Source organism: Tyto alba, unplaced genomic scaffold (genome assembly GCF_018691265.1).
Source record: "Tyto alba isolate M040663 unplaced genomic scaffold, T.alba_DEE_v4.0 Super-Scaffold_40, whole genome shotgun sequence".
In the NCBI taxonomy this organism is placed as follows: Eukaryota; Metazoa; Chordata; class Aves; order Strigiformes; family Tytonidae; genus Tyto; species Tyto alba.
Genome location: NW_024881316.1, coordinates 18,827,048 through 18,843,963, shown reverse-complemented (window position 1 = coordinate 18,843,963; position 16,916 = coordinate 18,827,048). Strand labels below are relative to the sequence as shown.

General features: G+C 37.2%; 1 protein-coding gene across 3 annotated transcripts in view; it reads left to right on the top strand.

Moving 5' to 3' along the window:
* The window catches only part of COL19A1 (collagen type XIX alpha 1 chain), a 177,702-nt gene that overhangs the window by 25,864 nt on the left and 134,922 nt on the right, over positions 1-16,916 (top strand). For all 3 annotated transcript variants that reach the window (XM_033002791.2, XM_042803595.1, XM_042803594.1), the window contains exons 5-9: positions 6,914-7,037; positions 7,413-7,688; positions 9,362-9,442; positions 11,511-11,636; positions 12,114-12,176. In XM_033002791.2, the coding sequence (XP_032858682.2) occupies positions 6,914-7,037; positions 7,413-7,688; positions 9,362-9,442; positions 11,511-11,636; positions 12,114-12,176 (670 nt within the window). The remainder of the gene's footprint in view (positions 1-6,913; positions 7,038-7,412; positions 7,689-9,361; positions 9,443-11,510; positions 11,637-12,113; positions 12,177-16,916) is intronic.

The window sequence follows — 16,916 nt, the reverse complement described above, 5'->3', positions numbered from 1 at the left end:
AAACAGACTGGGGGAACAGAGGCTGGTTTTGGTCATTTTCTACCAGCACTGTTAGAAAGTCTCTGCATGTTTCTTGGTCAATAAGTGCTGCCAACACATGGAAAACCAGTCTGGTTTGAACAGCATGAGACAGAGGGACACCAGAAAGTGTCATGCGATTACATGACTAGGAGAAAGCAGATGCAGAGGAAATTTTTTCCCCTTTGTGAGAGAACTAGAGTTCCAAATTTTTCTCATCTGTATTCCCCATCTCTCAGGCACTGAGAGCAGAATGTTTGCTTGTTCTCTGATTGTCTCCTAAGGAAAAGAAACAGTCTGAATGCAAGAGCTCTATTTAGTGTAAGATGTGAATAAATCATAAAGATGACTTCAGTCTTTCTGAATCACAGGTAACCGTACATTAGATGTTGAGCTCAAAAGGGTCTGGAGGAACATTTCAATGCCTGAATATTGCAAAAGCCACCCAAGTCTCACTAGTACCCTATACATTTCCTTTACTTCCTTTGTACTTAAAAAGGCAGCTTAATAGTATATCCGTTTTCTGGATCTACTCTGTTGCATTGTGTTCTCTTGAGTCTACACCAGTGCAGGTGCAGGAGGATCCTTTGGAGTATGAGATGACTTTGAGTAAGTAAGTTTTAGCTTGCTGAAGTAGTCATGCACTGGCTTTCTCCTCGTCCCTGACTCCTCTTCCTTCACAATGTTCTCCAGTGATATGGCTATCATTCTTTGCCACCCCATGTGCCTCTGTGTGGAAAGATGCTTACTACTGATTAGAGCAGAATGTTGCATATTGTGCAGCATTCAGGGTAAGGTGTGATATTTTGGAAGAGCAAAAATACTGTTTGAATATAGCATTTTATAATACGATACTCTTGCTAGTTTCTGAACCTGTTTTGTCACCTTTTAACATTTTAAAACGTTCATTATTAAAAGGGGAAGAGAAAGAGTGAATGATTGTGTGCCCAAATCACACGTTCTTGCTTTGGTAGCCTTTGGTCTTTGCTAGGGTTATTTTTATTTTCCAGGTGCCATGAAAGTTCATTGATTACTCTGAGACCTATTTGGTTCATAAAACAAATACCCTAGTTGAGAAGGGCAAGTGTATAACTGTATCAGAAGTGCTGAAAGTTGCCTTACACAAGATAAGACTCCAAAAGCTTTAATGTTGGCCTGAATTTTCTCAAAACTTTATCAGGCTGCAGAATTCTGCTTTGGAAAATGAAAAGGAAAATTGTTACATTTCCAGTGTCCATTACTATATGTTACTACTCTTAAGTCTGTTGTTATTGCTGCTGACTGATTGTTTGTTCAGAAAGGTTAAAATGCACAGAAATTGGCCAAACTTGGACAATGGACTTAATTTTGTTAGCCTGACCTCTTTAAAATCAGTGGCAGACTGGCCTTTGACTTCATTAGGACCAGGAGTTCAGTAATAATTCCTGTAAATAATGGTACAGAATACTGCTGGAAACCCTAGGGGAAAAGTACTCTGTGCAGGCGTAACAGATTTGATATTTCTGTTTTTCTTTCAAACTATTCTTTTTTCAAATGCCCTTTAAAATTTTAATAGCAATAACATTGGCTTTTATTAAAAAAAAATATTTATAAACCACCTGTATATTAAAAGTGGCAGCTAATCTATACCTGTTCAGTAAATGAAAGCAGAGGCATGCTGAAGTGTATGAAATTAGGTAAATCCCTTTGTTCAGTGTTAAAATGCTTTGCAGCTTTGCTTTCAGTCGTACATTTTCTGAGTGGGTTGAGCTCTCCCTAAGTAATTAATAACTCTTAAGCTGTCCGAATAGTTTCCCTTGAGTTGCATCATATAATGTGTCATATGAAAACAACTTGAGGCCTACTGTAACATGAAACGGTATAGTGCATCTTAATGTGATTTGAGGAAGATGGATGGGAAGGAAATTATTTCTTCTTCTGAGTAACAAACAGCTGTTCTTAACTTTTATTTGAAAAGAATTTAAAATGCCCTTTATAGGCAGAGATTGGTGAATTGTTCATTAGTTATTCCCCCTTTTCCCATTGTACCAGTCAAGTTAGACAAAACATGGGAATCAAAAATACAGTAATTTGATGTAGAAATATTGAGAATAATGTGGAGATTTGTTGTATTTGGTCACCTGAGCTTTACTTTTTTATTCATAATAGATCTCAGTTTAAATCCCATAGCAAACACAAAGAGGTTAAGATTTTAGTGTCTCCATCAACACGGTACTAAGTAAATCATTACTCACCATAGGAAAGTTGTTTAAACTAACTCCTTGAGCTCTGATCACCAAATTATTGTAACATTGTCATGTTACAAGTGACATATACCAGGTAATGCTATATGTCAGCTGGAAAAGATACATCTTGCCATAAACTCTAAACATCTCTCACTTCACTCTCAGGAAATGTAAGCTGGCTCATCTTTCTCTTCTTGGAAGATATTCAGCAGGCTGGAGGCTTCATTGATACTTGTAAATACGGAAGTTTATCATATACTGTAGTGTATTCTCATTTGATATGGAACAATTAGAGTCCATAAGATTTAAAAATAGATGCTGCTTTTCCATTAGTGCTTTTTTTAAAAATAAAAACAAAAGGTAAATAAAGGATTGCCTTACTAAATTTGATATGGGTAACTCAATACTGCTTTACAAAGATAGAACTAAAACTGTTTATAGCACAGTGAATATACAGTTAATTCATTCATAATTACTTCTTTTAGCAAGGTAGCACTAGGAGAACCAGCTAATATCTGCATTTCACAATTTTTCAGAACTTTTGAGGAAACAAATGAATAGGCAAATACTTTGCCAAAAATCAGTCTGTACTTGATCGTTACAAATAGTGGAAGGTGTGCATAAATACAGTTGTAAAGTTCATGCAAAATTCCAGTAACTACTCTTCTAGTGACTTCATAATGTACAGTCTGTGCTGTGTTTGGGCCACAGCACCTGTTTTCAGGAAAAATTGTGGCTACATTTAATCCAGTAAAGACGAGGAGGATGCAACAGCCTTTGCAAGTCTGAGTATACATATGCTTTATTAGAATGGCACATAGTTGTTGCAGGAACATCACTGTGTATTTATTAACACTCTGGATGCATCTGCCTGATGCTTCAACCTGTGGAAAATTAAGAGATACTTGAATGTCTGGATTTGTAACATATGTATCTACGATCTAAAACCTTGTATTGTTAGTGATTTTCCTGCTTGTTATCTCTAGTCTTCTCAGTCTGCCAGCTGGGGCCTCTGTAATTTACAGTATACCTCAATCCAGCAGGCTAGGGTGGTGTAAATTCAAGCCTGTGTATTCAGTTCATGTTCTTCAATTCCTGCTATTGTTTTCAGCAGTTTCCACCAAGGGTGTGCTTCTCTTTGAGAACAGAGTGCTCCATTCATCAACTTGCAGTTTTTTATTATATATTACTGACAATATGGACAGAGGGTGAAAATCAAACTGTCTAAATTCCACCTAATTTAGTCAGACTTTGGGCGCCTGAGTCTCAGAGAATGATTCAAATTGCCTACTCTCAGGCACCACCTAACCCCTGGTGGCACCTAAAATGAATCATTTTGGACAACAGATTTCCCCCGGAGTCTGGGCATAAGTTCCAGGGAAGCTCAGAAGTACCGTGGCATAAGCAAGCAGGCATGTACCTCCCACCCGAGTTTCACTGTGAGTCAAAGATGTGTGTAGGGATGCCTGAACATTGCCTATATCCCCAGAGGTTCCTAAGCCATGCACTGTACTTAAATCGCACATAAGCTTAGACAGCATTTAAAATTAAATATTCTGCAAAATTTTGTTTTGGCTTTTCTTATGTTCTGATAGGAGGTTTTATGTTCATGTTTCTGTTCTGGCTTTTTTTTTCCCCATCAAATGCCGTTAAGTATTTATTGTTTAAAAGACATTGGCCTATTTCTGAGGAGTTTTTAACTGAGCTTTACACAGTAGAAGGTACCATGGTAGTAATACTTAAATTTTGCTATACTATCTTACTGATAGTCTGTACCCAAGTCACTTTGATGCTAGATACATGCTTTTTATTTTATTGCATTCACTTGAGGCCGTTTAGGGAGTCAAGAATGTAAGGGAAATTGTGTATAGTAGGAGATAGTACGCTAGTTTTCTAAGTATTTTATCCCTTCATTTTTCTCCTTTTAGCATTCACTATCTGGCTGGAAGGGTTGAGTGTTAAGTGTATATTTCAAAGCATCTGTTAATGACTTTCTGGTCACCAAGTAATGTTCATATAGTTACACATTAAAAACCCTTTTCAAAATAAAGGTATTGCTTCTGTTAAGTTATGTCTTTGGTGTATAGTAGTTGTATACCAAATTTGTGCTCTTTGTTGGCTAGACACTGAAATAAGTTTCCCAGAGGGTTGTGGAATAATTTACATTCTTGGAGACTTTCAAAACTCAGCTGGACAGGACTCATAAAAACCTGATATAATTTTCAGGTTGGCCTTGCTTCAAGTAGGGGGTTAGATCCATTGCCTTCAGAGGGACCTTCCTACCTAAATTATTTTGTCAATCTAACTGAATTTATCCTTGGTCCAATTCTACTTAAATCTTACCTCTTTAGATGACTTCACTGAAATCCGTGTAATGCTCTTAGGAGTTATTTGCCGTTGTCTGCTTTTCTCATTTCTCCCAATACAGTTTTCTCTGTCAGTTCAAAGATAAGAGAAGCTAGAGTGAACTCCCACTCTTTTTCATAATTCTGTCCCATACCTTAATTTTTTCCTGTTTCCCAAGTAGTTTGATAAACAGTTAAGGAAGATAATTGTATATCATGTGCACTCACACACAATCAATTTTTTTGGAGAAAACTTTGAAAGAAACACTTAAGATTTTAGAAGACTAATACTTCCATTCATTTAGATAGCTCTTAAAGTGTCAGGGAGGCTTACAGTAAAAAGCAACCATGGAGGAAAAAAAAAAGAAAGTGCTTCATATTTACTAGAATACCTACCATGTCCAGAAACTACTTCCATTTGTTTTGCAGACTTGTTACACCAGTCATGGTTTACCCTCCTTTGTTTTGAGGAAGACTTTTGATCATTTCCCTTCCACAGTTATCTGCCCTTTGCCCATTAATGTAAAAGCCCCTGTGTTTCCCAATGTGGAATTTAGCTGGGAAAGTTAATTGATTTTAGAGAGCTAATCAGATGCTCCCACAGCCAGATATCCTGTCTGCTTTACAGCTGTAAACCTGAGATGCCATCTCCTTAGCTTGCCTGGGGTGTTGTAAATCACAGGCCTGAGCCCATGTCCAGATGATTTACTGTTGTTCAGAGATGCACTCATGTATTACTGATGCCCAATGAAGGTATTTTCTTTATGAATCATAAAAATATTATTTATGCTATAATTGAAATACAGAGTAGTATAAAATCTAAGACCTGCAAAGCCTGTTCACTTTTGCCTTGCCTTTTGACACTGAAACATCTATAGCTGTACAACAGAGCATATGGGTCCACTAACAATGTGGGAGAGCAGCCAATTTGGTCCTGGGATAAAACAGGAATCAGCTGTGGGAAATAAGCCAAAGAAGTGTGATTCCCACATAAGGGACTTAAATAGGTGTTAGTCCATAAAGAAACTCTTTGGCAGTATTTAGAGCAGACGTCTCTACACTAAAGGCATTTTTTCTGAGATCCTAAGTTAACTGAAGTGCACTGATTTCCAGGAGGGTTAGGGGATTATTGTATTGTCAGCTGGTGCTTCCCTCTTCCGTTTTTTTTCCATTTGTTTTGGTTTGGGTTTAGTTTTTTTAATAAAGCCTTTATAGCACATTACTGTGTAATTATAATCATATTTATAGTTTTTTAGAACTAAATCATTTACTTCACGTGATTGTGGGAAGAAAAGCAGAGGAAATTTTTCTGCTGCCTGGGGCCCTCAAGTTTCCTCCGCTCTGATCCAGGGAATTGCCATGTGGCTAGTTGGGCAATCCTGACAGTTTTCAGCAAACAACAATGTTAACACTTCAGCTACTTTTGTGTTGTGTAGTGTTTGAATCTGTGGGTTTCATTTGGCTCACCTCTCAGAAAATAAATAGTTTGAAATGCACAAGCTTCAAAAGAAGAAAGTTGATTGCACCATCCTAATTTGTTTAGTATATAATTAGTATATATTTTATCATTATCAAAGTCTGTAGAGTTGAGTTACAAACTAATTTCATTTTTTCTGAAATACACACTTTTCAAATAGTTCATAGAAGTGGTGTTGTACTGCATTCTGTGATACAGGTAGCAAGTCAGACATGATTTTGTAGGTGTCGACATATCTTAGGTGAGAAAGGAATAACAAAATGAAACAACAGCAAGTCAGTCGTTCAGAAACACATTCCTTACTTTTGTTCAAGCCTGCTGAAGTCCTGCTGTTCTGATACTTATCATGTATGAGTTGTTGCCCGTGGAGGTCACTGGATCAAATCCCCTGCTCAAAGCAGGACCAACTTGAAAGTTAGATCAGGTTATTATGAGCCCTGTCCAGCTGTGTTTTGAAAGTCTCCAAGGGTGGGGATTATTCAACAAATCATCTGGGAAACTTGTTCCAGTATCCCAAGCAATAAATTAGGAAAACCAGTATTTTAAAATATGTTTGTGTGTGGCATTCACTTTGCAGCAGTTCTTCTAAGACTCCTATTTATAATATATTTAGTATAAAAAAAGATTTTTTAAAAGTTAGAACAAAAAATTCACTAGCAAAATCTTCAGCCATTTATTCTTATAAATAGACTGAATTATGCTTTTGAAAAGAGGCACTTCTGAATACTGAAACCTGTGACTTTGTATGAGTGTGATTGAGCGCTTGGTTGCTTTTTTTCACCAGGTATTATTTCTGTTCATTCCTTTTATAACAAGAAGTCTTTTTTTTTTCCTCCCTCCTGTTGTAGGCAGGTTTTTCCAAATGGGCTTCCTGAAGAATACTCTCTAGTAGCTACATTCCGTGTACGGCGAAATACCAAGAAAGAGCGTTGGTATATATGGCAAGTTTTAAATCAGTATGACACACCCGAGGTTAGAGTCGTCTTTGTTTTATTTTTTCATTAAGTATCTTTTTTTTCCTGTATTATATGGCAAATACAACTTAGTGGATGTTTTACCACTGGATGTATGGACTAGACAGACTGGTCAGAAATAACTTTTGATTTATTATAGGAATGACAGAAATTTAACAAAATGTATTAAGATTGCAGACTAGGATAAGAAGGCATGTTATGATTTATAGCTGATATGTATTTACAGTTACATAGAAGAATGCTTCATAACATAATTCTTGCCCCATTTATGTAGCTGAAGTACTTTTATTATGTATAGTTTATATATGTGTTTAATTCCTATACTCATAAATTTTAAATGACCGCTTTTTTTTTTTTTTTTTTTTTTTTTCAGATCTCTGTCCTTCTGGATGGTACAAAAAAGGTTGTGGAGTATATGACCAAATCTGCTCAGGGAAATATACTGCACTACACTTTTAAGAGTCGAGAAATTTATCCATTGTTTGATCGGCAGTGGCATAAGCTTGGTATTAGCGTGCAGTCGGGGATCATTTCCCTCTATTTGGATTGTAATTTAATTGAGAGAAAACAGACTGATGAAAAATTCACCATTGACTTGCAGGGAAGGACTCTGATTGCTTCTCGTGCTGCAGATGATAAGCCTGTAGATGTGAGTAGTATGAAAGGAAAATCAGATAACTTGAAACCATGTTTTAGCCATGCTTTTACTAACAGCTTTTTAAAGAATTATGTAGGTAAGAGGTTCAAAACTAGTTATTAATTTAGAGTGTGCATTCCTAACTTGAAATCCTTAAGTCTTTTTCTCTAAACAGTATTCAGTGCTGTAACATCTGCTAAGGCAAACCTGTTACCAAAGTGACTATGAAAACTCGGTCCTAGTTTCAGGAGTTGTCTTTTCTGTATTCACTTTGGAGTAAGAGCCATATACTTACCGGAGGCATATTATTACTACATTTAGAGATAACTTCCAGTGGTAATTTTTTTCTTTCAATCTTTATGAGATTTGTATACAAATTTGTATCAGTCTTCTGTTATAGTTTCTCTCTTTGAAAAAGGGGAAGCATAAAAAAATTACCTCTGTATCAAGATTGTATCACATTCCAGGGTAATTCAGCTATGCAGAAATAAGTGCACATTGTTCATAGTTGTTACTCCCTCCTCCAAATGGGAGGGATTAGGAAATGGCTGGAGGTATGTTTCCTGCAGCCTCTGGTACAAGAATTACCCAGGACAACCCCATAATATTTGGTCTGTGTTCTGTACCAGAGATGCTCTCCTGTTTTCTCATGTAGAGAGCCCACAGCAAGTAATTTGAAAGCTCCAGGAAATGTCAGTTTGTTTTAAGTATGCTGACATCCAGTTACCAGGTTTAAAGCATCTGGCTTAGAGTTTATAGTGACCATCTGAGAGTTTCACCTATATTACGTACACTGCATAGGCACTGAACAGTTTGGCATGGACTCAGAGCTCTTATTGCATAGGGCCAAGCTTAGGCTTCATTTTATTTTCTAAGACCGAGTTCAACTTTATTTGAAATATATGTATGATCTCATTTCCAAATGGCACTAAGAAGAAGGAGCAGATTCTTTTCATCTTGTGTTGGATGCATGGCACAGGCTGGATAATTCTGAGTGGAAGTTGTTAACTGGGATTTCCACGTTTGCAGGAATACATTATGGTCACAGAGCTGATGAAGGCAGCAGAGCGGATCCTGTACCAACAGTCACTCATCTGAATACTAAGTGCAAGGGAGAGAATGAGAAGATATAAAATGGATGCAGAAAGTGGCATACAAGGGCAAGATTAGCTAAAGTTAGATGCTGTTCATCTCACCGATCCACCCAAAATCTCCAAAGCAGAAGCTTTATGTACAGAATTTGCAATTTTTTGCTCTTCAGGGGGTTTAGTGGCAAAGTCCAGTCAAAGGTCTGTCCAAAGCAATAGAAGATGTATGCCAGAGCGAGCGTACCAAACCTTTACTCTAGTTCATGGCAGGAAAAAACTACATTCCTGAAAAGAAATTTTGCAAAGGATGTACAGAGGGCTAACATGCCTGTGTAGCATAGCAAGGGCAGTACAGAGGGATACAACTTACACGAAGATAAATTAAGACTAAAATGTGATTTACATCTAAAGTAATAGACTGCATACTTTGTTCCTTAAGTGGGGAGCTGTGTAGTTGTGTTGGATTTGTCTTTTTCCGACATTTCAGAAATATGCAGTGTTTCACAGAGAAAGTTCATTATGCCAAGATAACAAAAGGCATGCCATAACACATGATTTTTTACATGTCCTATTAATCTCTTTTGTATTTCCCAATAGGTTGAACTTCACCGTATGGCAGTTTATTGTAATCCAAAATTTGCCACAGAAGATACGTGTTGTGAAATATCTGCAGACCTGGTAAGTTATTTTTTAAAATGAAAATGTTAATACCAAAGAAATCACTTCATTTTTTCTTACTAATGGGTAGTAAAGACATTTCAATGGAAGTGTTAGATTAATTACCTCCTAAAAATGAATCCTTTATCTGGAATCATGGTACGTTGTTTCTTGCTGCTGAACTATATGACACAATGGAACTTCAGTAAAAGGCACTAGGTGCTGCTAGTGCTTTTTAAATGCATTTCTTAACATTGATTAATATCTAATTAGTAACTGAGGAAGTCTCAGAAAATAAGAAACAAATCACTGCAATGACCTGAGGATGGCTTCAAATAACAGAGGCCATTTTAATGGCAGTTGCATCCAGTGAAGCATTACAGATGATAAAGCCTGTGAAAGAGTGACAGTAGAAAGGAAGAAAAATAGGAAGATCTTGAGGGTGTTTCCCATATTTCAGTACACTTATGTGGAGGAATGTGTGGTTCATATTGGCAAATACTTTATTTTTTTGTAACGCACATGCTGATGTGTATATGTTGTTTAACATGAGGGAAAACCTTGATTTAGTTTAGAGGGTTCACTTCTCCCTTTTGTTTTGATAGAATCAGTGTAAACTGGAAGACACCAGAACTATAGAAATGTTTGAGGTTGCAGATATGGTTGTTTTGCTGAATCAAGCCCATTTGGAGAAAAAAGAAATAAAGAAAAAAAGCCAACCCGGAAAATATATAAAAATACTGGTCTGCTAGATATAAATACTCTGTAAGAGCAGGCTCCTCTGAGATAGCGGGCAATACCATCAGCAGAAAACCCCAGAGCATGCAGAAATATTAACTGATTCCACCTACAAAGAGATGGAAGAAAAGAGTAGCTGAAATGGAGGGATAAAGCTGCCCAAGAGTAGTAGAAAACTTTGTGGGAACTGGTAACTCTTAGGTGATTAGAAGCATGAAAGAGTCTGGATCTAATTTATCAAGGGAAATTTAAATTTTAAATAATAATTTATTGTTCAGATATATTTCAAAATATATTCTTGATAACAGTGCAGGCTTTCTTGTGAATGTATAAGCTCATGGGTAGGTGAAATGAATGGATTTTTTTTCTGTAGGTTCCACTTTATGCATGGAAATACAATTTATTTAGCAGCTATGACACAGTAGCAAAAAAATAAAAAAATAAAACAAACCCTAATGTATGAACACAAAAAGTTCAAGGATAGGCTTCATCACTAGCATCTGAAACATTTGTTCAGCTATACAGCTAAAAGAACCATCAATTTCAATTCTATATCTTACGCTGAAGATGTAAAAAATTATGGCCTACTCGTTAATGACTTTCATATTTAAACCAGCATTACATTTTCTGATTTATTATTTTATGACTTCCTTACCAATTATAAGGGCTATATTTTCAGTAATTTAAGGGATTGAATTTATCATTGGATACAAATTTCTACACTAGGCTGTAAATCCTGTGGGAATATCTTTGACAGAAGGCTCGCAGGAAATTTTATTACATCTTAATGAGGGCTGCTGAAATTTGTCAGGTTCTGTTGACTTGTCCTGTAGTATATCTTCAGGTTGACTCAGCTCTCATGAGTTACAGACGTGAATATTGGCTTCAGGGCTTTTTCTTTGTTTCCAAACTGTGCGTGCCCAAAGTCTTTTAATACAAAAGAATGACAGAATTTTCCCCTCGCACTCACTCTGACATTCTGCATTTCAGGGTAGGGGCTGGAGGATGGGATGAGTTTGAGAAGTACCCTCTTTATTTTCCCATGGGCATTTTCTGCTTCATTACTTCTAAGTTGAGGAGACTTTATTTCTCTGCTTGGGCTCTTTTGGAAGAAATAAGTGGGACAATCAGATCAGTTTTAACAGGCATTGGTTGTAGTACAGAAGGATCACAATGTTTAGACTTGGTTTTATTACAGCTTTTTTCTCCGTTTGGCAATTGTTGTGGCTTCTCTGCAGTATGGTGTGTACAGGAGTATTAAAACAGAAAGCAACTTAAAAATAGCGTTTGGATGGTATTTATCTATTAACCAAAGTGGACCAAAAATCAGAACGTCTTCTTTTTATTTTAGTGCCCACCTGAGGGGAGCTTACTTGCTACAACTTCATCACCAGTGACTGCTCATGCCAGCAAAATATACACGCTTCCAGGAATGCAGCAAGAATCTGGAGAGAGATGCCACTGCTTTCCAAATAAAGTATGAGGTTTTCCTATTGCTTTTTAGTGCATCCTGCTAGGTATTAAAAACCAAAAAAGGTGGGTTTTGTTTTGTTTTTTCTTTTTTTTTTTCTAGTTATGAAAACTATCTTACTGATTTGTAATGTTATTTATATTGTATTTCCCATTTAAGAAACAGTACATCTTAGATTTAGCTAATTTAAAGTTAGAGTTGCAGAGGTCTGTAAGGTTTAGTTGTTTGAATACACAGCAAAGAAAAAGATCCATGGTAAAATGAAAATTATATTTAGTCATTATATGTAGTGTAAATGTTTTTACTTGAGAATAAATTATTTTCTACATAATCCTTTTTTAAAAATCCTTTTCCTGGGTGTTGTACTATAGTTATTCTGAGTTATTTGTTTTGTTAGGACTTGGTGATGAAGACAAGGAAACTAAACCAAATACATATTTTGGATCTGCTTCTTTGATGATTTTTGATTTCTTTTAAAATCAGGGAGAAGCAGGATTGCCAGGAGCAGCTGGTTTGCCAGGCCAGAAAGGAGATAAAGGTGAAAAGGTAAAATATCAGTTGAATTCTCTCTTTCAAATCTTTATATTTGGTTTCTCTTTCTCAAGTAGAATCTTTATGGGCTTTCTTATTCTTTAAAGCAATATCCTTCTACAGAAGTTAAATCCTTTGTCAGTCAGTCTCTGGTTCTGCATGTGGGCTTCCTGGCAGGCGGCCTACGGCTGTCTCCCTTTGGGGTCTCCTCATCGACCCCATGGGCAGGAACACAGGTTACCTGCCCAGGAGGCACATGCCTGCCCAGCCCTGTCAACACGTCCTATGGCCTATGCCCTGCACCCAAAAAAAAGAAGCTGTGTATGTAGTCTGTGACAGGGGTTTTCCCATATCATGTGTGTACATCACTGCTGATGGACAGAATCCTGTGCGGTGCATTCATCCTTGCAGGCATCAGCAGGGGGGATATGAATTAACTCGTATGACCTCAGCACTATGTATTCTTTGACATCATTCTTATGGGAAATTTTCTTAACTGTGAAGAGAGAAGGACCTGACATTGACAAGCCCCTAGGACAGGCTAGTTGGTCCACCTTTCCTTGGGCCTATTCTATATTTTTGTTCTGTAATGCTTATCATGGCATTCATGTGTTATTTAGCTTGGGGGTTTAATAAGTGTCAGCATATGAAGTGTTTTGCCTTTGCACTCCATTCCCTAAATTTGGTTGGAGGATGCTGGATTAGGACATGTCTGGTAATGTGTTTTTCTTGTGCTAATAGAGAGAACAACTTGAATAAACTATTGCAAATTGGCCAGAAGGACAGTGGATAGGAATTCTGAGTTCAGGGAATGCAGTATGAGAGGAAGATACCTGGAATGTCCTAATCCAGAGTTTGGGTTGGAGGTGTCTTAACCCAGCATCCTCCCTTACAGTGTACTGTTTAATACATTGTCTGAAATAGTTTGTGAAGACGGCCAGACCTGTTCCTAGGACTGCAGTACCTGGCTGAAATAGGTCTAGTTCTGAGAGGGCTTATCCACTCAGTCAGTTAAGTAAATTCCTTGATAGTGTCTTCCCCCCCAACTCCTCCCCTCCAGTATATATTTCACTTCTGATACTAGCAGTATCTTTTCCTAGGTGGAAAAAAATCTTCAAGTATGTTAGTTTCAGTAGCCCAGCTCAACCTAGAGGGTTTGCTGGCAGTTTCCAAATTCAATCATGAATTTTTGCCGATCCTAGGTCTGAGAATATAGAACAGTTGTTCGTGTTACAGTTAGCCTCTGTTACCAACATAGCGGGTTTCCTAATATTTATTTGGGAAACTGCTCTTCTGCTCCTGAAATAATCCACTGAGACTATCACTGCTACTAAGATGACAAAGGAGACTTCAGAAGTCTAATTTTTTTACCATTCTGTCTCACAGCCAGTTAGCAATATATACCATGCTAAAGATAGTACCTCTAAATAAAGCATGTGGGTGCCTGTGGTCACCTCCAGTTCTGTTGTTCTGTTCATTTTACAAAAAAACTCTCATTGCATTGATTCAAAAACCATCCAACAGTCAATGAACCCTTTCAACTTCTGTGCATCACTGATAGCAAATTGTATGAGGCCATGTCTGACATGTTTGGTAATTTCAAAGTACAAAATACAAAATTTTTGGTTTAGATGTAAAACTGAAAACCATTAAGCCTGAGATTCACAAAAAATAAATCTTTCAAGATTTATGCAAATAGATTTTTTTGAGGTAGTGGCCTACTACCTATAAATCCAAATTTAATCTGTTTATCACCAGCCACTCTGATACTTCTCTGAATGTTTAAAGCCTGAGCAGGATTATGTGCATCCAGCAGTTTAGCCTAACAATAGTAAATTGACATTTGTGAATGTCAATTCACAAAAGTCAAAGAATCAGCAGATTAAAGTGAGAGGTAGTACATCAAGCAACTAGAAAGCTGCTTAATTTGGACTGTCGTTATAATTGACCAGTACGTGCTACTTCCTAGCTGTAGGGTGTGGGGTTTTTTTTTGTTTTTGTTTGGGGTTGGGTGGAGGGCACATTACTGCTGTTCTTAAAAGGATGATCTCACTGTTGACCTTTGTTCAAGGCAGTATTCGTTTGTTCCTAGTGCCTACCATGACGGAGTGGAATGCCATGTTCTTTGAGGCTTTAGTACCATTTTTTCTTTGCCTCTGCATTTATGCAAGGTTTCAGTAACACTTGCTCTCAATGATGGCCTTGTTACATCAGTAATTAGAAGTGGAGAGGCAGTAAGACCCCAGACCATTCCAGACGTGCAGGATACATGATTTATTGCCAAATTATGTAAAGACGAGTAACAGACTGTGGTTGGATGTTTTGTAATGTGTTACACATGAAACAGCTTCTTGATGGCTTTGTTGGCCAGTCACAAAAAAATGGGTTTTCTGTAAGTTGTCTGATAGTTCTTCAGCCTATGTTTCCCACTTTGCTTGTGCTCAGCTCCTCATTTTATTGTTTGCTTTTGCTTCTAAATCTTATTAGCATCCAACTAACTATATTTACATGTCCTTGCAATGGCAGCATCCAAGTGAAAACAAGTTGATGTTAATATTTTAGCTTTTTTCCTAGGAAATTTCTATATCCATCGATATTCTCTCTTCTTCAGCACAACATTCCTTATCTTTTTGTTTTACATTGCTTCATTCAGATTTTCCATCCTCTGTAATTAATTGTGTGACTGAATTTACATGTCTTTTTGTTGCTATGGGATTGACCAAAAAGTCTCTACATACACAAATTGGTGTTAGGTTATACTCAAGGCCCCCCAAATTGCCCTTCTCTTCAGTCTAACATAGTTGTTCCCTAAGATCAGACTCTGTTTTGCCTGTTCAGGAATATCTAAGTTATCACCAGTACAAAGCATTATACCTGATAAGCCATTTTTAGCCATTTTAAATTTAATTATTAGCTTATTTCCTCTTCATTCCTGTACACTTGGCTGTAATCTTGGCTCATCTTAGTACCTCTGAATGGGTCTGAGCTAAAGTCCAAAGTGTATTGTGGGCCCAAATGACTAAAGTGCCACATTTTCACTGGAAAAAGCATTCATGCAGATATTGATGCATCTCTGGCAAGCTGTCCATCTGAATGTATAGGAGCATTGCTGATGAAAATTATTGCATTTGTTGAATGACCATCGTATTTGTATGCCTGACCTTCCATTATGACTTTGTGAGGACATGATGAGGACAGTTCTTCACTCAATAATAGAAGTATTATCTCTGGTGCATCGGGGTGAAGAAGCTGCTCAGTTTCAAGACTGTCTCCCTTCTTGAATGATCAGGCTGTTCAGTTTGGTACCACACACCGCTTACTGTGTAGCAAAAACTGCCTCAAGGGCAGTAGTCCCTCTCCCTTTGGTTTCCTGTGCAAGATTGGATCCAGGGATGTTTGCTCTGCAGGATTTTATTTGCTGGGAGATCAGCTTTTACAGCTGTCTGCAGCAAGGGACAACCTCCCATTCTTTAATATCTGAATAATTAAGACTCACAAAGTCACCAGGACCAACTTTGCTTGCTGCTTACTGATCTCTGCCTTTGAAACACGATTTTTGGGCTGCTTGATAGCTTTTTCCCATTGGATGAAAACTGAGAGGCAGTAGTGGTCAAGTGTACAAGTTAGGTTATCCCTGAACAATATGCCATGTTCCTGTCATGGTAGCTTGATTCTTAGCCCAGTGTATTTCACAAGTTTCAAGTGGTTACAAGTCAGGTGGAAGTTTGCGATTTAACACATTTTGATATCTGTTCTGTAGAGTTAGCTTTCTTCTTCTGCTGAGCTGAGTGAAAAATTTGCCATGTTTTCTATTTTAGAAGCAATTTCTACTAATTCAGCATAGTATATAGCTACTCAGACTCTTACAATTATATTCACTGTTGGCAAATGTCTTTTGATCACAAGGTGAAGGTCCTGTTTTCTTGTCAATATGTAGAAACTGTTCAGAAAGACAGAATATGGATCACAGTAATTGGAATGATTACATACATACTGAACATACAAACTAATTCTCTCTGTCAAAGAGGCTAAAAAAAGTAATGGTATGTTATCTTTTTTATTTTTATTTCATTTAAACAAACATAGTGCCCATGAAAAATTTTACATTGAAATCCAAAGAGAGTTAAATATTTTGATATAATATTAAACTATTCCAAGCTGTTTTAGTAAGTCTTTGGCTAATGCTGTAAGTACAGGAGGGAGCAAGAAGCCAAAGGCAGAGTGCTTTCAAACATTAAAGTGCCTGTTGATGCACACCATGGAGAAATTTGTTGCTATTCGAGTGAGCTTCAGTAATTAAAATTTTACTTAAGGAAAAAGACATTTAAAGGGCTATGTTAGGATTGGTAGATATAGGTTTATGCAATATATTGTTGCACTAGGAAAATATTCATAATAGAATGATAAGAAAAAAAGAACTCATGGAGAACAAATGAGGTGTCTGACTGCTCTTTCTGCCTGTTTTCCTTGCTGGTCTTCCTTTCCTCCTCCTCTGTCATTCCTCTTATAACACAGGTCCACCTGATTCCACCTAAGGCATATTGTGGTATGAAGCCTTGAGAATGGTACCTTTATAGTGAATTTTTGTTGCAGAGGTTATTGATAGGGACCTAGAAGCTGTAATGCATAAAAAAGAAAAATCTGGGGCAAAATACAGCTGGCGGTCACTGATGACAATATCAGGAATTGCCAGTGTACTTGGTAAACTGAAATCTTACAATGGGCAGCGGGGAACACTCCATGCCTATGGAACTA